Genomic DNA, 15,659 nt, shown 5'->3' on the forward strand with positions numbered 1-15,659 from the left:
CGAAATAATGATAGTTTAAAACAAAAATAAATGATACAGCACTCTTGCCCTATATATGAATAAAGCAACACAAATTTTAATATAGACACCATACCATTTCTTAATTGTAAACAAATGCTTAATTATAAACTGAGTTTCCTAAGCAGAATAGAATATAATGTTAAGTATCAAATACGTAACATTTAAATAAATATAAAGATTAAATCTACTTATTATAAAAATAGTAAAACTTTTCTACAAGTATTATTATTTCACATAAATTTAAATCCTTTTTTTAATATATGTATAGTTTTATCTTTTGTTTTCATATTTATAAATAAAGTAAACAAGTTGTTAAAAGTGGGAAAATCCCCAGTCTGCTTTTAATTAAAAGCAATATCAAAAAACAGCCATTATAGTAAGTATATTTGGTATCTCTCGTATCTTTACGATTTCTCGTATGTTTACGCATTTTTTCTGTGGACACAATGTGCGTAAATAAGCGAGAGGTTACTGTACTTAAAAGAAATAAGTAAAATCTACTATTTTCAGGATGCTTTGCTTTTTAATACAATATAACAAGACTTCTTACATAAAAAATCAAAAGTTAATCAATTAAAACTATTTATGATAGTTTGGAACATTATCAAAAATAATCTGTTTTTTATAAAAAAATCAAACAAGCGAATGTCAGTTTTAGTTTTTCAAATTATTTCAACTAGTCCTAGTTATCCTGAGTGTGTGGCAAACCTGTTCAGTAGTAAACTACATTTACTTGCCTTAAACCTTAACAAACTGATTTTAAGTAATTTTTATTTATAAGTTATACAGCAAAAAAACAGAGTATACCTAAAAACAAAATAGAAACAATAAAAACGCTTGTTTAAATAACTCTAAGTATAAGTATAGTGTGCAACTTTTTAGTAAATGTAAAAGTAAATTTATTTAGCTAAAAACTAAGTAAACTAAATTAAAAATTATTCTAAGTTAAATAGAGTTACTGTGTTAGAAATAAGATTTGAAAAAATTAGGTTTAAATAAGTTTTTCAATTAACAATAATCATTAATTTTACCCTTAAGTATATATTTAAGCTTTAAATAATAATTTTTACTTTGAATGCATTACTAAAAGTATATTTTAGTCTCATATTAAAAACAAAAATATATATAAACATATATACTGTTTATTGAACGATAAAAAAAAGCGCTCAAAAAGTTTCGTCTAAGGACCTGGTATACATTTATGTGATGGCTGTAGTATATGTATTTTTAAATAATTAGAAAAGGATATTTTACTTTTGAATCGTGGAATTGTTAATTTAAATTTGTTACTTTAATTTAAATAAAACTACAATAGGGGTTGCCAATGTTTTTCCACACCCACAGCTAGCCTAAGTGACTACATACTATACAGTGTTAATCAAGGTAGGCTTGAAATAACTTTTAACTTATACAGAAATTAAAAAATACAATTAATATTTGCTAACTTGTGTCCTGGACGTGACATTAAACTGTATCCTTATGTGTAACTCGATAACCAAAAGGTTTTTTCGTACACCAGGTCCTTGGAACAAATTTTTGAGCGCTTTTTTTTCGTTTAATTTGCAATAAATTATATTTAAGTAGCAAAAATGTTACCTCAAATACCTAAAATAATTTAAATAGTATCTTAATGACTTAATAAAGCATATCAAGTAAAGAGATTTTAAAATTAAATAAGTATAGCCAGAGACTTAAAAAGATATCTAAACAATCCTAACTTTTACAAAAATTAAAACTAGTCTGATTCAAGTTAAATCTTGTAAAATACAAACAAGTTTTAGTTGGCTTGAGTTTGAAAAGGTCTAATACTGGTCTAAGCTACCCTGAAAAACCTTAGTTTCTGTAGGTTTTAAGTATATTTTATAACAAACAACACACTAATTACTAAATTGAAAGCTCTACAATAACTGAAAAATTTTTAATTTATTCAAAGGAAATTTACCTTTTATTTAAGCAGGTGAGCTGCATCAGATACTACTTCATAATTCATGGAAGGGAAGTTTTAAGCAGAGGTCCCTCTTATCCTACTGAGTTGTCAGGCGTTCTGATTTATAGTGGAACTTTTGTAAATTTTCAGAGTAGATGTGAAGTTTTGACCATGGCGAGTCATATGGTATAAACAGAAAACTCAGTAAAAATGTTTATTTTATAATGTTTTACTGTATAACAAAAGAACTTTAATTAAAAAGATCAAACGATTCAATATAGGATACCTTAACCATATTAATAGAAAAAGAGACTGTCTTGTTTTATTGTGATTTATTTTTGATAATTAAACAAAATATAAAATCTTTTCAAAATAAATGAAAATCAAGTTTTTCGAGAAACTTGTTTTTAACATAACAAAAAATTGTAACTAAATATCCAATAATCCTGAGTTTTTTTTCTAATTTTTTCTAAGTCCTTTAAAGCTTCCTAAATAAATTAAATAGACTTAAAATAAAAGATTTGATAAAGTAAAAGATAAGTTGTATATTAACCTTTTCAATATTTAAGTCTATGAAACATACTTTGAGAAGATTCTTTGGGAGGTTTTCCAGGCAAATAGATTTTACAATATTGTTTTATATAAATTAAAACTATCAAACGAGTTTTGTTGAAATGTTAAGGTGTTTTTCCTACTATTTACTGAGTCAGCAAAAAAAAAAAAAATTTATTTGATAAACTTTTAATGTTTTTGGTTAAGGTGAGTTAGAAATAAGGGTATAAATTAAAAAAAAAAACTTAAAAAAAAATTTCAGAAATTTTTTTCTGACTCAGAAAATAGAAAGGAAAACTCTTTGACGTTATAATTGGACCCGTATTAAAAGGAACAGAAGTAGTCGTTTTAAACATAACGGTCAAAAAATATGTTTGCGATCAGGACTTTTATTAATTTTAATGTTAAGTTTCATCGTAAAAAAAAAACTGAATAAATTTTTATTTTTCTTAGCATAATTTAAAAACCTCATGCATCCCAAAATAAGTTTCGTGTACCCTAAAAGCTTCGTGAACCTAAAATAAATTTTGTGTATACTAATGTGCACCAGTGTATACTTTGATGATCAATTTTTTAGAAAATACTTTCTAAACTAATTTATTGAAAGTCATAACTTTATTTTTTAAAGAAAAACTTTGCTAAGAGAAATTTATTTTTCTGCAAGCTTTAATTTTGTTGTTCAGTTCGTAAAAATATTTAATTAAACTCGAGTTTTTAAAAAAACACATTTTTTTAGTTTTACGTACAAAGTCAGTTGTTTAATTCAAAACTAGAAGTTTTAAATTGTTTATGCTATATTTTTTAAAATAAAAATAACTTAGACAAATTTACACTTAATCTAAGCTGAAGTTCTTTACTTCATGAGTATTTTAAGCCATTAATGCTTGTTGTTGTTGTTAAGGTTTGAAATAGGGGATTTTATTTCAGGTGATTTAAGGTTTAGAGTAGCATTTTAGAAAGCTTGAAACTTTGTTTAAATATAAGTTTGACTTATTCTGTAAAAACATTCACATCACAAGCAATGGCCAACCAAGACCAACCAACGCTTCATCAGCGAATCGGATCAGCATCTTTCTATGCCATTTCCTCCATTTTTATTGTGATGCTCAACAAGAATGTTCTCACTGGGCTCCACTTTCCATCAGTTCAAGTTGTTGGGCTTGGTCAGATGACTGCTGCAATTGTCATTCTGTTTTCATGCAAAAAGCTAAGCATTGTGAGTTTTCCAGACTTTGAAGTAGGAGTTGTGAAAAAGATTTTCCCCCTGCCTCTGCTCTACCTGGGAAACCTCGTTTTTGGGTTGAGCAGCACCAAAAGCCTGAGCCTGCCAATGTTCACAGTTCTCAGAAGGTTCAGCATTTTGTTCACCCTGCTTTTGGAAATTTATGTCTTGCTCAAAAAACCCTCAAAAATGATCGTGTTCTCAGTGCTTCTGATGATAGGGGGAGCAATGGTTGCTGCTTTGAACGATCTTGCATTTGACATGTATGGATACATAATGATATTGTTGAATGACTTGTGCACTGCTGCTAACAACGTGTACATGAAGAAAAAGCTGAACGCCAAAGAGCTAGGAAAATACGGAATAACGTTCTACAACAGCCTGTTCATGATAATTCCCACTTTTCTCATTGCTTTCAACAGCGGGCAGGTGGAAGCAGCCATTGAGTTTGAAGGCTGGAAGGATGTGAGCTTTGTGTTTCAGTTTCTCCTTTCGTGTGTGATGGGTTTTGTTCTGATGTACTCTGTGATCCTCTGCAATGCCTACAACTCCCCGCTCACCACGGCTGTTGTTGGGTGCTTGAAGAACATTTTGGTCACCTACATAGGCATGATTTTTGGGGGTGATTATGTGTTTTCCTACATGAACTTTATTGGGATCAACATCAGTGTGTTTGGAAGCATCGTTTATTCCACAATTGTTTTCAGGGAAAAGAACTCAAGCAAGGCTGTTGTGAGTAAAGCATAAACTAGAAGAAAATAATTTGCACAAATTGTTGATTTTTTTTTTACTTCTGCAATTTTTCAATTCTTATAAGATCTATGTTTTTGCATGAACCTAGTATGTATTTATCTTCAATTATTTGCCTGAACTAAAATGTTTGCATAGATTAAATATAATATGTCTATTTTTAATAATTAGTAATAAAGTTTTATTTATTAAAAATTATTTTTTGACAACTGCGGATATTAAAAACTTCTATTAGATAATTTTATACTGAATTTCCAAGTTCTCAATTAGTTTTTAGAACATTTATTATTGATATCCTTTTTTTAAACATTTTATTTTGTGTTTGTTATTTTTATTAGGCTATTTATTTTTAACAACTATAATCTTCTAAACATTTTTAACAAATTATATTTTGATAATACTTTTTTAACATTGCCTCACTCTTAAGTGCCTTTCTCACATCTTTTTTTTTTTTGCTTTAACTTTATCCACCGCAGAATAATTTGAATAGTACAAAGTCCTTGCACTGACAGTATGCTACTACTGTTTAGAATCATATATTTTCTCTAATCTCTAATCTAAAGTTTATCTCATAACTAATTTCAGTGCCTTTATTGTCTTGTAAGCAACACTACAGTTAAGCTGAAAATCCACAAATATGGATGAAAGCAGTCCTTTGGTTGCTGAAACTGTGAAGGTGATCAACAAAGAAGAAAAAGAGGAAGAACCTCAAGCGGCGGGTCAGACAGGGACCTTTTCAGCTATCTTCATTGTTGTGAACGCGGCAATGGGAGCAGGACTGCTCAACATGCCTCGGGCTTTCAGCAATGCGGGTGGGATTGTGTACGGAATGCTGATACAATTAGTAGGTTTATTGATGGTGTTTTTTACAAAATTAGGTGAAGTCTAAGTAAAAGCTAGTTTAATTGAAAAAAAGATGTATTTAAAAATATCTTAAATTGCAAAAAAAAAATCAAAGTATTGTCCAGGCAAGAATGATACTTTAAGTAAATAGGTTTGATTGAAAATGATAATTGAAGCCATCTAAAAATTTTACAAAAATATCTAAAAACTCCACAGTAATTTATGTTGTGGAATACTTTAATGTATCTTTATTACTAAATCAAACTATAACTAGCAGGCTATTCTTTTTTTGTGGTACTTTTTAACAAAATAAAACTATTAACCAGTTTTTTTCTCTAAAAATTGCCTGTTTTCAAAATAAAAAATTCAAAAATTTTCTTTTCTGCTATTACATAAATCTCAGGGTTGCCACTTGGTCAGGAAAAATCAGGAAAAGTCAGGAAAAATTAAAGAAAATGACAAAAGTCAGGAAAAGTCAGGAAAAAATGGGGGGTTTTGAAAAAAAGTCAGGAAAAGTCAGGAAATTTGATAAAATAAAAAAAAAAGTCAGATTTTGTCAGTTTAAATTTACAAAATTCCTTGTTTTCCAAAGCCTTCAAATGGTAAAATTAATTAAAAAGTCTTTAAAGTCAGAAAAAAATTCCAAAATTTTCCTAGAAGTTTACAAAAATATTTAATTTTATTTGCAATGCCTTCATCTGGTATAAATTAGTAAAATATCCTTTATAAAACTGCAAACATTTTCTTTTAACATATTGAACAAGTACCCTACTTGAACAAGCAGATTTTGTAAGCTTTTCAGTATTGATAATCTGAAGCAAGGACACTTCCATAGTGAAACTGTGATATATACACAAAAGTTTATCTAGCATAATTTTAGAATCAAAGTGTTTTTTGTTTAAGTAAATAATTGAGTTCTTTATAACTAAGCAGTTAGTTTAGTATTTTATCTAACAAGTTAATGTGTATACTTAACCTCTTTATAATTTTTTCAAAGTTGTATAAATTTATAAAATAAGTTATAATATAAGAGAGGTATATGCCAAGATTAAGTTTACTTATTATTTATATTTTTTTTAGAGTAACTTAAGTTTTTAAAGTAAATAAGAGTATATTTATTTGTTACAAATTTTATACTAATCATGGGGTAGTTTCGAACCTCAGCCTTCCCAAGTTATTCAAGATTGAATTGAATGATCAAGCTTCCCTGAAACCTGCCCTTGATCTTGGTTGTGCAGCAACCAGTTTGCTTTCAAATTTGAGGAAAAAAGACTTAGTTGGGGAACAAAATATCTTAAATTTTAATAAAGAACGTAGAGTTGTTATAAAAGCCGTTGAAAGTCTCCAGAGCAGAATGGCTATTGGAACTACATTTGTTAAAAATATGTCATGCCTAAATCCTCATAACCTAGATAAATAAGGAGTCACAGTTCTGGTTAAGCGTTTTGTCAATATTGTGCCCTCCTTAACAAAACAAAAATGTGCTCCAAGATGGTTTAAGTGATGTACTATTGTTTTTAACCTGTATTAAAATTAGATTGAAAGCTTTATATAGTTTCAAGTGTTAGATTATGTATTTTAGAATAAGTTTAATTTAAGAGTTTGATTTAAAAAAGTCAGGAAAATTTTGGTAAAAAGTCTGGAAAAGTCAGGAAGTTTTTCTCAGCTTGATCAGTGGCAACCATGAATCTAAATTAGTTCTAAACTGCACTAATCAAAATTGCCACACACTCAAAATATGGCTCAGGCTGTTTTGAACCTTTTTATAAATTTCAGGTTTGTTTGAGTTTCTTTTCCAATACTCAAGCTAGCTTGAATGTTTTTCCAAAGTCTCTCAGGCTAGTTTTTTACTCTTAATCAAAAAATTTTTTTTAATGTTTTACTGTTAATGTATTGATACTTCAAGGTATTTCAGATAAACTAAAAGTTTCTTTTTTAGGTTTGGCTCAAATTAACTTTTTTTCAATTTACTTATGAACTCAGGCTAGTTTTCCTTCTCTTAAGCTTTTTTTTTTTTGCCTCAAAAATGGCAACCGTGGCTAATAATGATAACGTAATGTATAGAAAGTTATTTATAATTTTTTAAATTGTGTTTTTTCTATGTTTAAAATTCCGTTAGTTCTTAAAAGTTGTGTACTATTAATACAGTTGTTATTTTATTTAAAAATAGGTGTACAATTTTGTATCATATTTGTGGTATATATAGAATTTGTAACTTAATCAAGTTAAACACTTATAAAATTTAAAAAGTGTAAGTATTACCTTTGTTTGCCAAGTCGTATTAAATTGATATTTAAGTTTTTAAACCTCAATTTAAGTTATTGTTTATTACACCTTTTTTTTAAATAAAATCACAGGGCTTTTTTGTTTTTATACTGACAAGCTTAGCTATGCTTGGCTACTGTGCAAAGAAGTACAATTGTGCAACCTACCAAGAAGTAATTGAGCGCGTTTGTGGCAAGGCCATTGGCTGCACCACTGAAGTTTTTATTATTTTGTACATGTTTGGAACTTCAATTGCCATGCTTATTATTGTTGGAGACCAGCTTGACAAAAGTAAATGTTTTTTTTTTGAATGTGTTTTTTCAGATTTTTATCAAACTTTATTAAATCATTTCAATTCCATTAGAAGCTATTTTAGTATCTGATAAATATACATTTTGTATATATCTTAACTTATTAAAAAATATGTATTTTTTTTATAATAAACATAACTTATGTACAGTTTTTTAAGTTATTAAAAAGTTATTGTCAGTTTGATTATTTTATTACAATTAAATTTTTTTAACTGTTTTACTACTTGCTTTTATTTTGTTTGGTTAAAAAGTTAACATGTTTTTGCTTCTACTAAACTTATCTTTTCAAAAATAATAAATATAGTTTACATATTATATTTAGAAAAGTTTCAGAACCAACTAATGTATAAATAATTTGATAAAACTGTTATGAGTATGAAAGTGGGACCATTTAAAATTGATATTGGCATTTATGTGAAAGCTTAAATTATGAACTACAAGTCATTTCATGAAATAAAAAAAACACTTAACTTATGAGATAAAGTCAATTTTTCTAAAGTTTCTGGTGCAATTGTGGATCAAACACAAATCTAAATTTTTAAAATGTCAATTTACTCAGAATTTAGAAAAAAAAACTTAATAAAAATATGTCTTATCTTTATTTTTTTACGCAATTGACCTCATTCTTTTTTCTTTTAAGAATAATAACAGTCATTTTACAAGCAAAAATTATTTTTTTTCTAAAACCTTGAATATTTAATTTAAAAATTATAAATTTATACAGTACAATTTTTTATAATAGGCTTAGAAAGTTTAAAAAAAATTAAGTATAAGTTGTAGGAGAAAGTGAATTCTAACTTAAGTATTCTTCTATGCATTTTAAAATTGGTCCTTTCATAAGAAGCCTTTTTAATTATTTTTAGTTTGATTTGTATCATAACATCTTAAATAAACTTTGTATTGAAAAAATCAATAAACCTAAACTATAAGCAAAGTTAAAAACTATTAAAAGAAAAACATGTAAAAAATGTACCTTACTCCACGTGCCCTTTAATTTTTTTGTGGTATTTTTCATTATGCACCAAAATTAATTGTTAAAATATAAAATATTCAAAACTTTTTATTAATTCTTATTTTAAAATAGAAAAAAAACTGAGTATTGATGTACAATTTTTTTTTTCTAATTTCTAATATAATTTTTTACAGTTTCAGAAGCTATTTTTGGTTCAGATTACTCTTTACATTGGTATTTGGACAGAAATTTTACCATGGCATTGTTTTCAACCTTAGTAATTCTTCCACTGTGCATTCCTAAAGACATAAGCTTTTTGCGATATGCAAGGTTTGTTTGAAGTAATTATAACTAACTAATGTTATAATTTTGAACAGTACTAATGTTTTATAAAACCCTTAACATTATTAAAGTTAATAAGCTGAACTACTTTATTAAAACTTTATTTTTATGTATGATAACATTTAAAACTGTTTTTTATTTAAGTTTTAAAACCAAGTCGTCTTCGATCTGAGTTTAAAGTATCTTTCTTATTATTTTTCAAATCTTTAGTTATTATAACTTCCCTTGTTGCTGATATAAACAAACAAATGTGCACTTTGTAGTTCGAATAAGTCATTTTTAAAGAAAACATTGATATGAAAAACAACATCAAATTTTCTAAAAGAGTACATACTTTTACATAACTAATATTCGGTTTTTATACTTTAATCATCTAGTCTTATAAAAACCGTACATGCAGCATAGTGGGAGTGGCTGCTTGCATATACGTGGTGATAATTGTAGTTGTCAAGTACATGTCACACACATACCCACCTTCCAACATCAGAACTTCACCGCAAAACTTGTACGAGTTCTTCTCCGCCGTACCTGCTATCTTCTTTGCATACCAAGTCAGTTATTGTTTTTTTTTTGTTTAATTTTATTTAAATTTTTCTAACTTTTATGTATAAGAGGTCTTTAAATGCTTAAAAAAATATGTTTTGGGATAGTTAGTTTCTTTAAATTTTGTTAATAAATAAATAGTTGTTATAGAATTAGTTTCATGACTATTTAAAGTTTAAAGTGTGATTTCGCAGATATTTTGCTTGAATCCAAAAATATTTTTTTATGTTTAGTGTTACACTGAACTTTTATAAAGTTAGGTTGTTATACTTTCATGTTTTCTTAGTATCAAAAAATTTAGATTAAGTAAAATTAGTTCCATTTATTAAAACTCATACCTGTAGTTATTATAATATTTTTTACTATTCAATAAGCGAAACTATGATAAAGGCATAATTCTATTTCAATTTTGTTTATAATATTTAATTGCACTCATAATATTTTATTATATTTTTTGCAATTATAAATAATTTTATGAAAACAGATTTCAAATTATATTTTTCTAATTAGTTTTGAAAGTGTCTGTGATAAAATTATGTAGATATTAAACTAAAACTTAACTATAACTTTATCTTTTATTTTGTTTTATGCATATTAAAGATAAGACATTGAATTTACCATTTTAAAGGTTAATAATAAATATTATAATGTACCTTGGTTAAGTTTGTTTGTTAGTTGTGACCTGTGTTTAACCACTTAATGTTTTTTTCAGTTTTTTTCTTATAATAAAACATTTTGTCAGTTAATTTTAATTTTAGATAAGCGATTTTTTAGTTACGTTGTTGTAAATAAAAGTATAAAAGCTTTATACCACTAACTTACAAAAAACATATAACAGTTATGAAACGAAGAAAAACCAATTTATCCTCAATAAAATTTTGTACATTAACATAAGTTCATAAAAAATAATTAAGATTTTAAAACTAAGAACTTTAATATTTTATTTTATTTTCAAATTTTTTTTAGTGTCATGTCAGTTCAATACCTGTTTTTTCATCACTGAAATCCAAAACTTCAAAGAATTGGCTAGTGGTTATCTGCTGTTCAGTTGCAATTTGCTTTTCTACCTACACACTAACAGGTTCGATGTTAAATAAATTGTAAAGCATGTTTATTGTTTATAATTCTTTTTACAACTTTGTGGAATATTTTAAAGCTTATTAATTTTGCTTTTTGGGCGTCTTAAATGTTTTTTGTTTGTATAAACTTGAGCTTATAATTACACCCTTAGCAAACATCTTAAATTATTGGCGTTTTGGATACGCCTATACTTTTTTATTTATTTAACTGGTCTATTTACAATAAAGTATTCAATTTAAATTTTCTTCAACAAATTAGACATTACAACAGTTTTTTTATGATAAAAAGAATTAGCTAACAAAAAAACTTTGTCTTCTTAGTGTTTGTACCAATTTGTATTATACTTTTAATTAGTAGTTAGAGTACCTAAATTTTGTTTAATTTTTTTTGTTAAATGTAATAAATGTACATAATACTGAAGTCAAAGAAAAATATCGCCTCTTTTATTGGTTAAATTCTACTTAGCTTGATTGATGTACAGCATACTACTGGTATCACTACTAATAAATCAGTAAGTAAATCAATCAACAAAGATGAAAGATAATTTTTAAATCTGTTTTAATTCAGCAAAGTATTTAAAACAGGAGTATGAATTTAACTTATCCAATTTCATGTACTTTTTATGCAAACATATGCATATCTAAATAAAAGATGATAAAAGAATAGTTATCAATGTATTAAATAAATTAAAACCTTAAATTAAAGTTTATCGAGTTTTTTTTTGCACTAATAAAACATCAATTTACTATAAAATTCATATTGTGTAAGGTTTACATATATTAAGTATACACTTATAGCTTTTGATTTCAAAATAAAGGCTGGTTTTATCTACACATTTAAAAATTTACTTTTGCAAAAAGTGGTTTAGAAAGTATTAAGTTTTTTATATTTTTAAAGTGTTTAATTAAAACTGACAACTAAAGAGCACTTTGTTCTTTGATCTGCATTGTGCAAGATTAACTTATTAATTTTAATAGAGGTAGTTATAAAGCAAGTTGATGCATTAAATTTTTTTATATATAAAATTTTGTCATTCTTGAAAGTCCAGGGTAGTTTTTTTCGTCAAAAAAAATTGTGCCGAATAAAATTCAAAAAATTAAATATTTTTTTATTTATCAAGTGCGGGTTTCCCTATTTAATTTTGACAAACAGCGATTTGTTGATACTAAAATTTTTGCTAGTGGTCCAAAATATTATTTTTTTCGAAAAAGAAAATTCGATTGATTAAGTTGTGAAAACATTATTATTATGTTATTAGGCGAATTTTTTTTTATTAATTGTGTGTTTATTTCAAATGAACAAACATCAATTCGTATTAAGTCTTAGAAGGTCCAAAACAGTTAATTTTGTCAAAAAAGAAAATTTAAACAATCAAGCTTTAAAAACCCAAATAAACTAAATATGTTTTATTATTTAATTTGTGTTTGAAATGAAACAGCAATTTGCGGGTACCTGACGTTCGGGGACGCGGTGAAATCTGACGTGCTTCAGTCGTACGACGCCACTGACGTCAGCGTCATCATCGCCAGAACCGCCATCTTCGTCGCCATGCTCACATCGTACCCCGTCGTTCATTTTTGTGGCAGGTACAAGAGTATAAACAAAATATTTTTTTTAAATTATTTTCAAGTTGTAGTTACTTTTTAAAGTATGAAATAAAACTTACTCAAATATGGCTTTTCAGTAATTATGGTTTTCTCTTTCAACATTTTTTTTCAAACTTTTTTCTCCTTCTTGTCCTTATTAGTTAGACCTTGAAATATTTTTTGAATAACAAGCTGTTTTTGAAGTACAGCCCATATTTTTTAAAGAACAATTTAAATTTTGGCAATATCAAATGTGCGAAATAGTTCCATTCAAGCTAGTACTTCTTAGCTACCCACTTCCTGTTTAGTACGCACTTTTGTGCCGCACCCAAGTTGCGTATTGAAAACGGAGATTGCTGTAGCTTGCCCGCACACAAATTTGTCACCTCTTTCTGCAACTCTTTAAAACATTCTACTTTGTAACAGGGCGGCGGTCACCAGCCTGCTGGTCAAACTGTCCGTGTTCGCCGCATCGACCAGCAAGGAGCGAAGGAGGCGGGTGTTGCAGACGGTCACGTGGTTCGGCCTGTCCCTGGTACTGGCCCTGTTCATACCCACCATAGGCAAGGCGATCGCCATGGTGGGCGGTCTGGCCGGTTGCTTCATACTGGTGTTTCCGGGTATGTTGCACTGATGTACTGGTTTAATTATATTAAAAACACAGCACTCTTCTTCATTGAAAAACATATTTTTCTCGGTGTTAAGTAAGTTAACACAGAACGATGGTTTCGTTAAGGAACAGAAAGTAACTCTTTAAATGTTACTCAAAGATTATTTGAGTGTTACTGTTTAGATCTTGACAACTCCGTAGAATAAATTAAATTGTTTAAACCTCAATGTATATTTTTTAATGCTTTTTATTAGTAAAATAATAAAAAAACAATCTAGACAAGAAAAAAAAATAACAATTTTAATAATCATTCAACTTATGTTTGTTTATTTAGTTAGAAAAAAAGTTGTTGTATTTTATTTGTTTGAATACTTCAAAGTAATAAGTGTTAAAACTGTTTTTAAAAATTCTACTTGTACCATTTTTTTAACATGAAATAAAAACATAAATGTTCTCATAGCTTATAATGTATGATTGCTTGTGAAATAAGTTATTAGGTCATTTTAATTTTGATATTAGTTTTTGTATTTCAAATAAACTTACCTAAGTTTAAAAATACAAATTAAAGTAAAACAAGTTCTAATCAAATTATGTTGCTTCGAAAGAAGTTTAGTTAAGGAAAAAAATGTATATAAAGAAGATTTCATCTAAATAAATTAAAATTTTTTTTTACTAAACCACTCAAACCGCTTCAATTAATTAATTTAACATGGCACTAAATTATTAGAGCATTGTATGATAGTGTTTTAAATTAAAAATATTACAAGTAAAGTTTATCTATCTAATGTTATATAGGTTCATCAATTTGATTATCCAGCATTTATTTTTTCCCGTGATTTTAGTTTATTGTCAAACGTAAGTATTGTCAAACGTAAATTTATAATCAATAAACTAAGTTAATTGTATAAAATAACTAATTAAAAACGTAATTTTTAGAAATTGAAATGTTATCGTTTAACATTAAATAATTTTGCTGACTTGATTATTTTCAATAAGCTAATTGTGAGTTGATCAATGTGTTACTTTTTGCAAACTTAAGAAAAGTTATCACGGGAAATATAGATGCTGGATAATCAAATTGATGAACCTATATAACATTAGATAGATAAACTTTACTTGTAATATTTTTAATTTAATACACTATCATACAATGCTCTAATAATTTAGTGGCATGTTGAATTAATTATTTTAAAACGGTTTGAGTGGTTTAATAAAAAAATATTTTAGTTTATTTAGATAAAATCTTCTTTATATATATTTTTTCCATAACTAGATTTCTTTCGACGCAAAATATTTTGACTAGAACTTGTTTTACTTTAATTTGTATATGTTAAATTAAGAGAAATAAGTTACAAAATTTAAATTTTAATTCAACTATTTCGCCTTTTGGTATTAATAGTTTTCAATGATATAAAATATATGCAAAATTTAGTTGAACATATTTAACATTCAATCTAATACACAATTTATGTTTTGTGAATGAGGCATTTCAGTACATTTAATTAATAAATCTAGAAAGCTAACATATTTTATTGTTATACAGAGAGATGACTTACAAAATTCAAGTTTAGATGTTTAAAGTAATTTCGGATTGCAGTGTAAATAATTTAAAAAAAGTTTTAAATGTAAAATCAACACAAATTTTATTAAAACTAATTAGCTACAATGTAACAAACAGGAATGTGTTTTGTGAATGAAGCGTTCCAGTGTCATGGTAACAAGCACTGGCTGTTTCTACTGACAGGAATGGTGTTTGTCGTATTTGGAACTTTTCTGTTTGGGGAAATAACCACGCAGGCGATCATCAACAACATTTACGACATTGGTAACTAATTTGTTAATGTATTATATTCATCTTTTTGACCAATCATTGTGATTTTAAATTATAAGTTTTTGTGAGTAAAATTTCTTCTCGCTAACTGTTGTGAAATTTTTTATCTACCGCCAATTTTGCTGATGTTGATTTTTGTTGTTTACGAAGTGCAATTTTTTAAAGTCATCATTTTTTTGTTGCTCAATTTTCACTACTTTCCTATATAGTATGAGTTTACAAAACTTCTATTTATTATAAATTTATCAATAAAAGCTATTTTTATTAATAAAGTAATCAATGTTTTTCTTTTACTTTGTGTTATAAAGTTAGCTTTTATTTTGTGCGATATCTCGATATATTTAACATATAAAAAATATTGCAACACGAAAACACCTGAACGCTCTAAAAAATCACAAAAAAAATCTATAATGAATTTTTTTTGTAGCGACATATAACAGTTATTAATTTTTGATAAAAATATTGTTGAAGCTTAAAAATAAAATGCACGTCTTGATTATTTAATCTTTTAGTCTAACAATTTTAATTTGTAATTAAATATTAAGAAAAAAAAATTTTACGTTTTTTGAGTTCATAACATACTTATTATTTTTAAAGTGGCTTAATACTAATTTAAACTAACAAATTCAGCTAAGGCTTTAAGTTAAACTACTTACAGTACAATACGTTAAGTATTTTCTAGTCAGTTTATGGCAGTTTAAGAAAAAGATTCTATTCCTAATTCATCTACAAATGGATTAAACCCTTTTTGACAGAAACAAAGTGTATATTAAAAATAAATACTATCATTTTGTAATGTAAAAGTTTAAAAATATTATTTTTAA

At 26.7% G+C, this 15,659-nt stretch overlaps 2 protein-coding genes across 3 annotated transcripts; both read left to right on the forward strand.

The window, feature by feature from the left end:
- Nucleotides 1-3,489: 3,489 nt before the first annotated feature.
- Nucleotides 3,490-4,905, forward strand: LOC145840304 (solute carrier family 35 member D2-like protein). Its single transcript, XM_082947513.1, has one exon. It carries the CDS (start codon nucleotides 3,522-3,524, stop codon nucleotides 4,467-4,469), a length of 948 nt encoding a protein of 315 aa, XP_082803639.1. The 5' UTR covers nucleotides 3,490-3,521; the 3' UTR covers nucleotides 4,470-4,905.
- A 159-nt stretch (nucleotides 4,906-5,064) lies between these two features.
- LOC145840389 (sodium-coupled neutral amino acid transporter 7-like) lies at nucleotides 5,065-15,325 on the forward strand. Of its 2 annotated transcripts, none has more exons than XM_082947634.1 (8): nucleotides 5,065-5,316; nucleotides 7,673-7,871; nucleotides 9,038-9,173; nucleotides 9,586-9,736; nucleotides 10,695-10,809; nucleotides 12,247-12,394; nucleotides 12,821-13,014; nucleotides 14,683-15,325. In XM_082947634.1, the coding sequence occupies exons 1-8, from the start codon at nucleotides 5,110-5,112 to the stop codon at nucleotides 14,835-14,837; spliced, it is 1,305 nt and encodes a 434-aa protein (XP_082803760.1). In that variant the 5' UTR covers nucleotides 5,065-5,109; the 3' UTR covers nucleotides 14,838-15,325. The 2 variants fall into 2 exon arrangements, with proteins under 2 accessions (XP_082803760.1, XP_082803761.1); XM_082947635.1 differs by having other exon boundaries at nucleotides 5,205-5,320.
- The last annotated feature ends 334 nt before the right edge of the window (nucleotides 15,326-15,659 follow it).

This window comes from Thalia democratica, chromosome 7, assembly GCF_965202585.1.
Source record: "Thalia democratica chromosome 7, ktThaDemo2.hap1.1, whole genome shotgun sequence".
Taxonomy (NCBI): Eukaryota; Metazoa; Chordata; class Thaliacea; order Salpida; family Salpidae; genus Thalia; species Thalia democratica.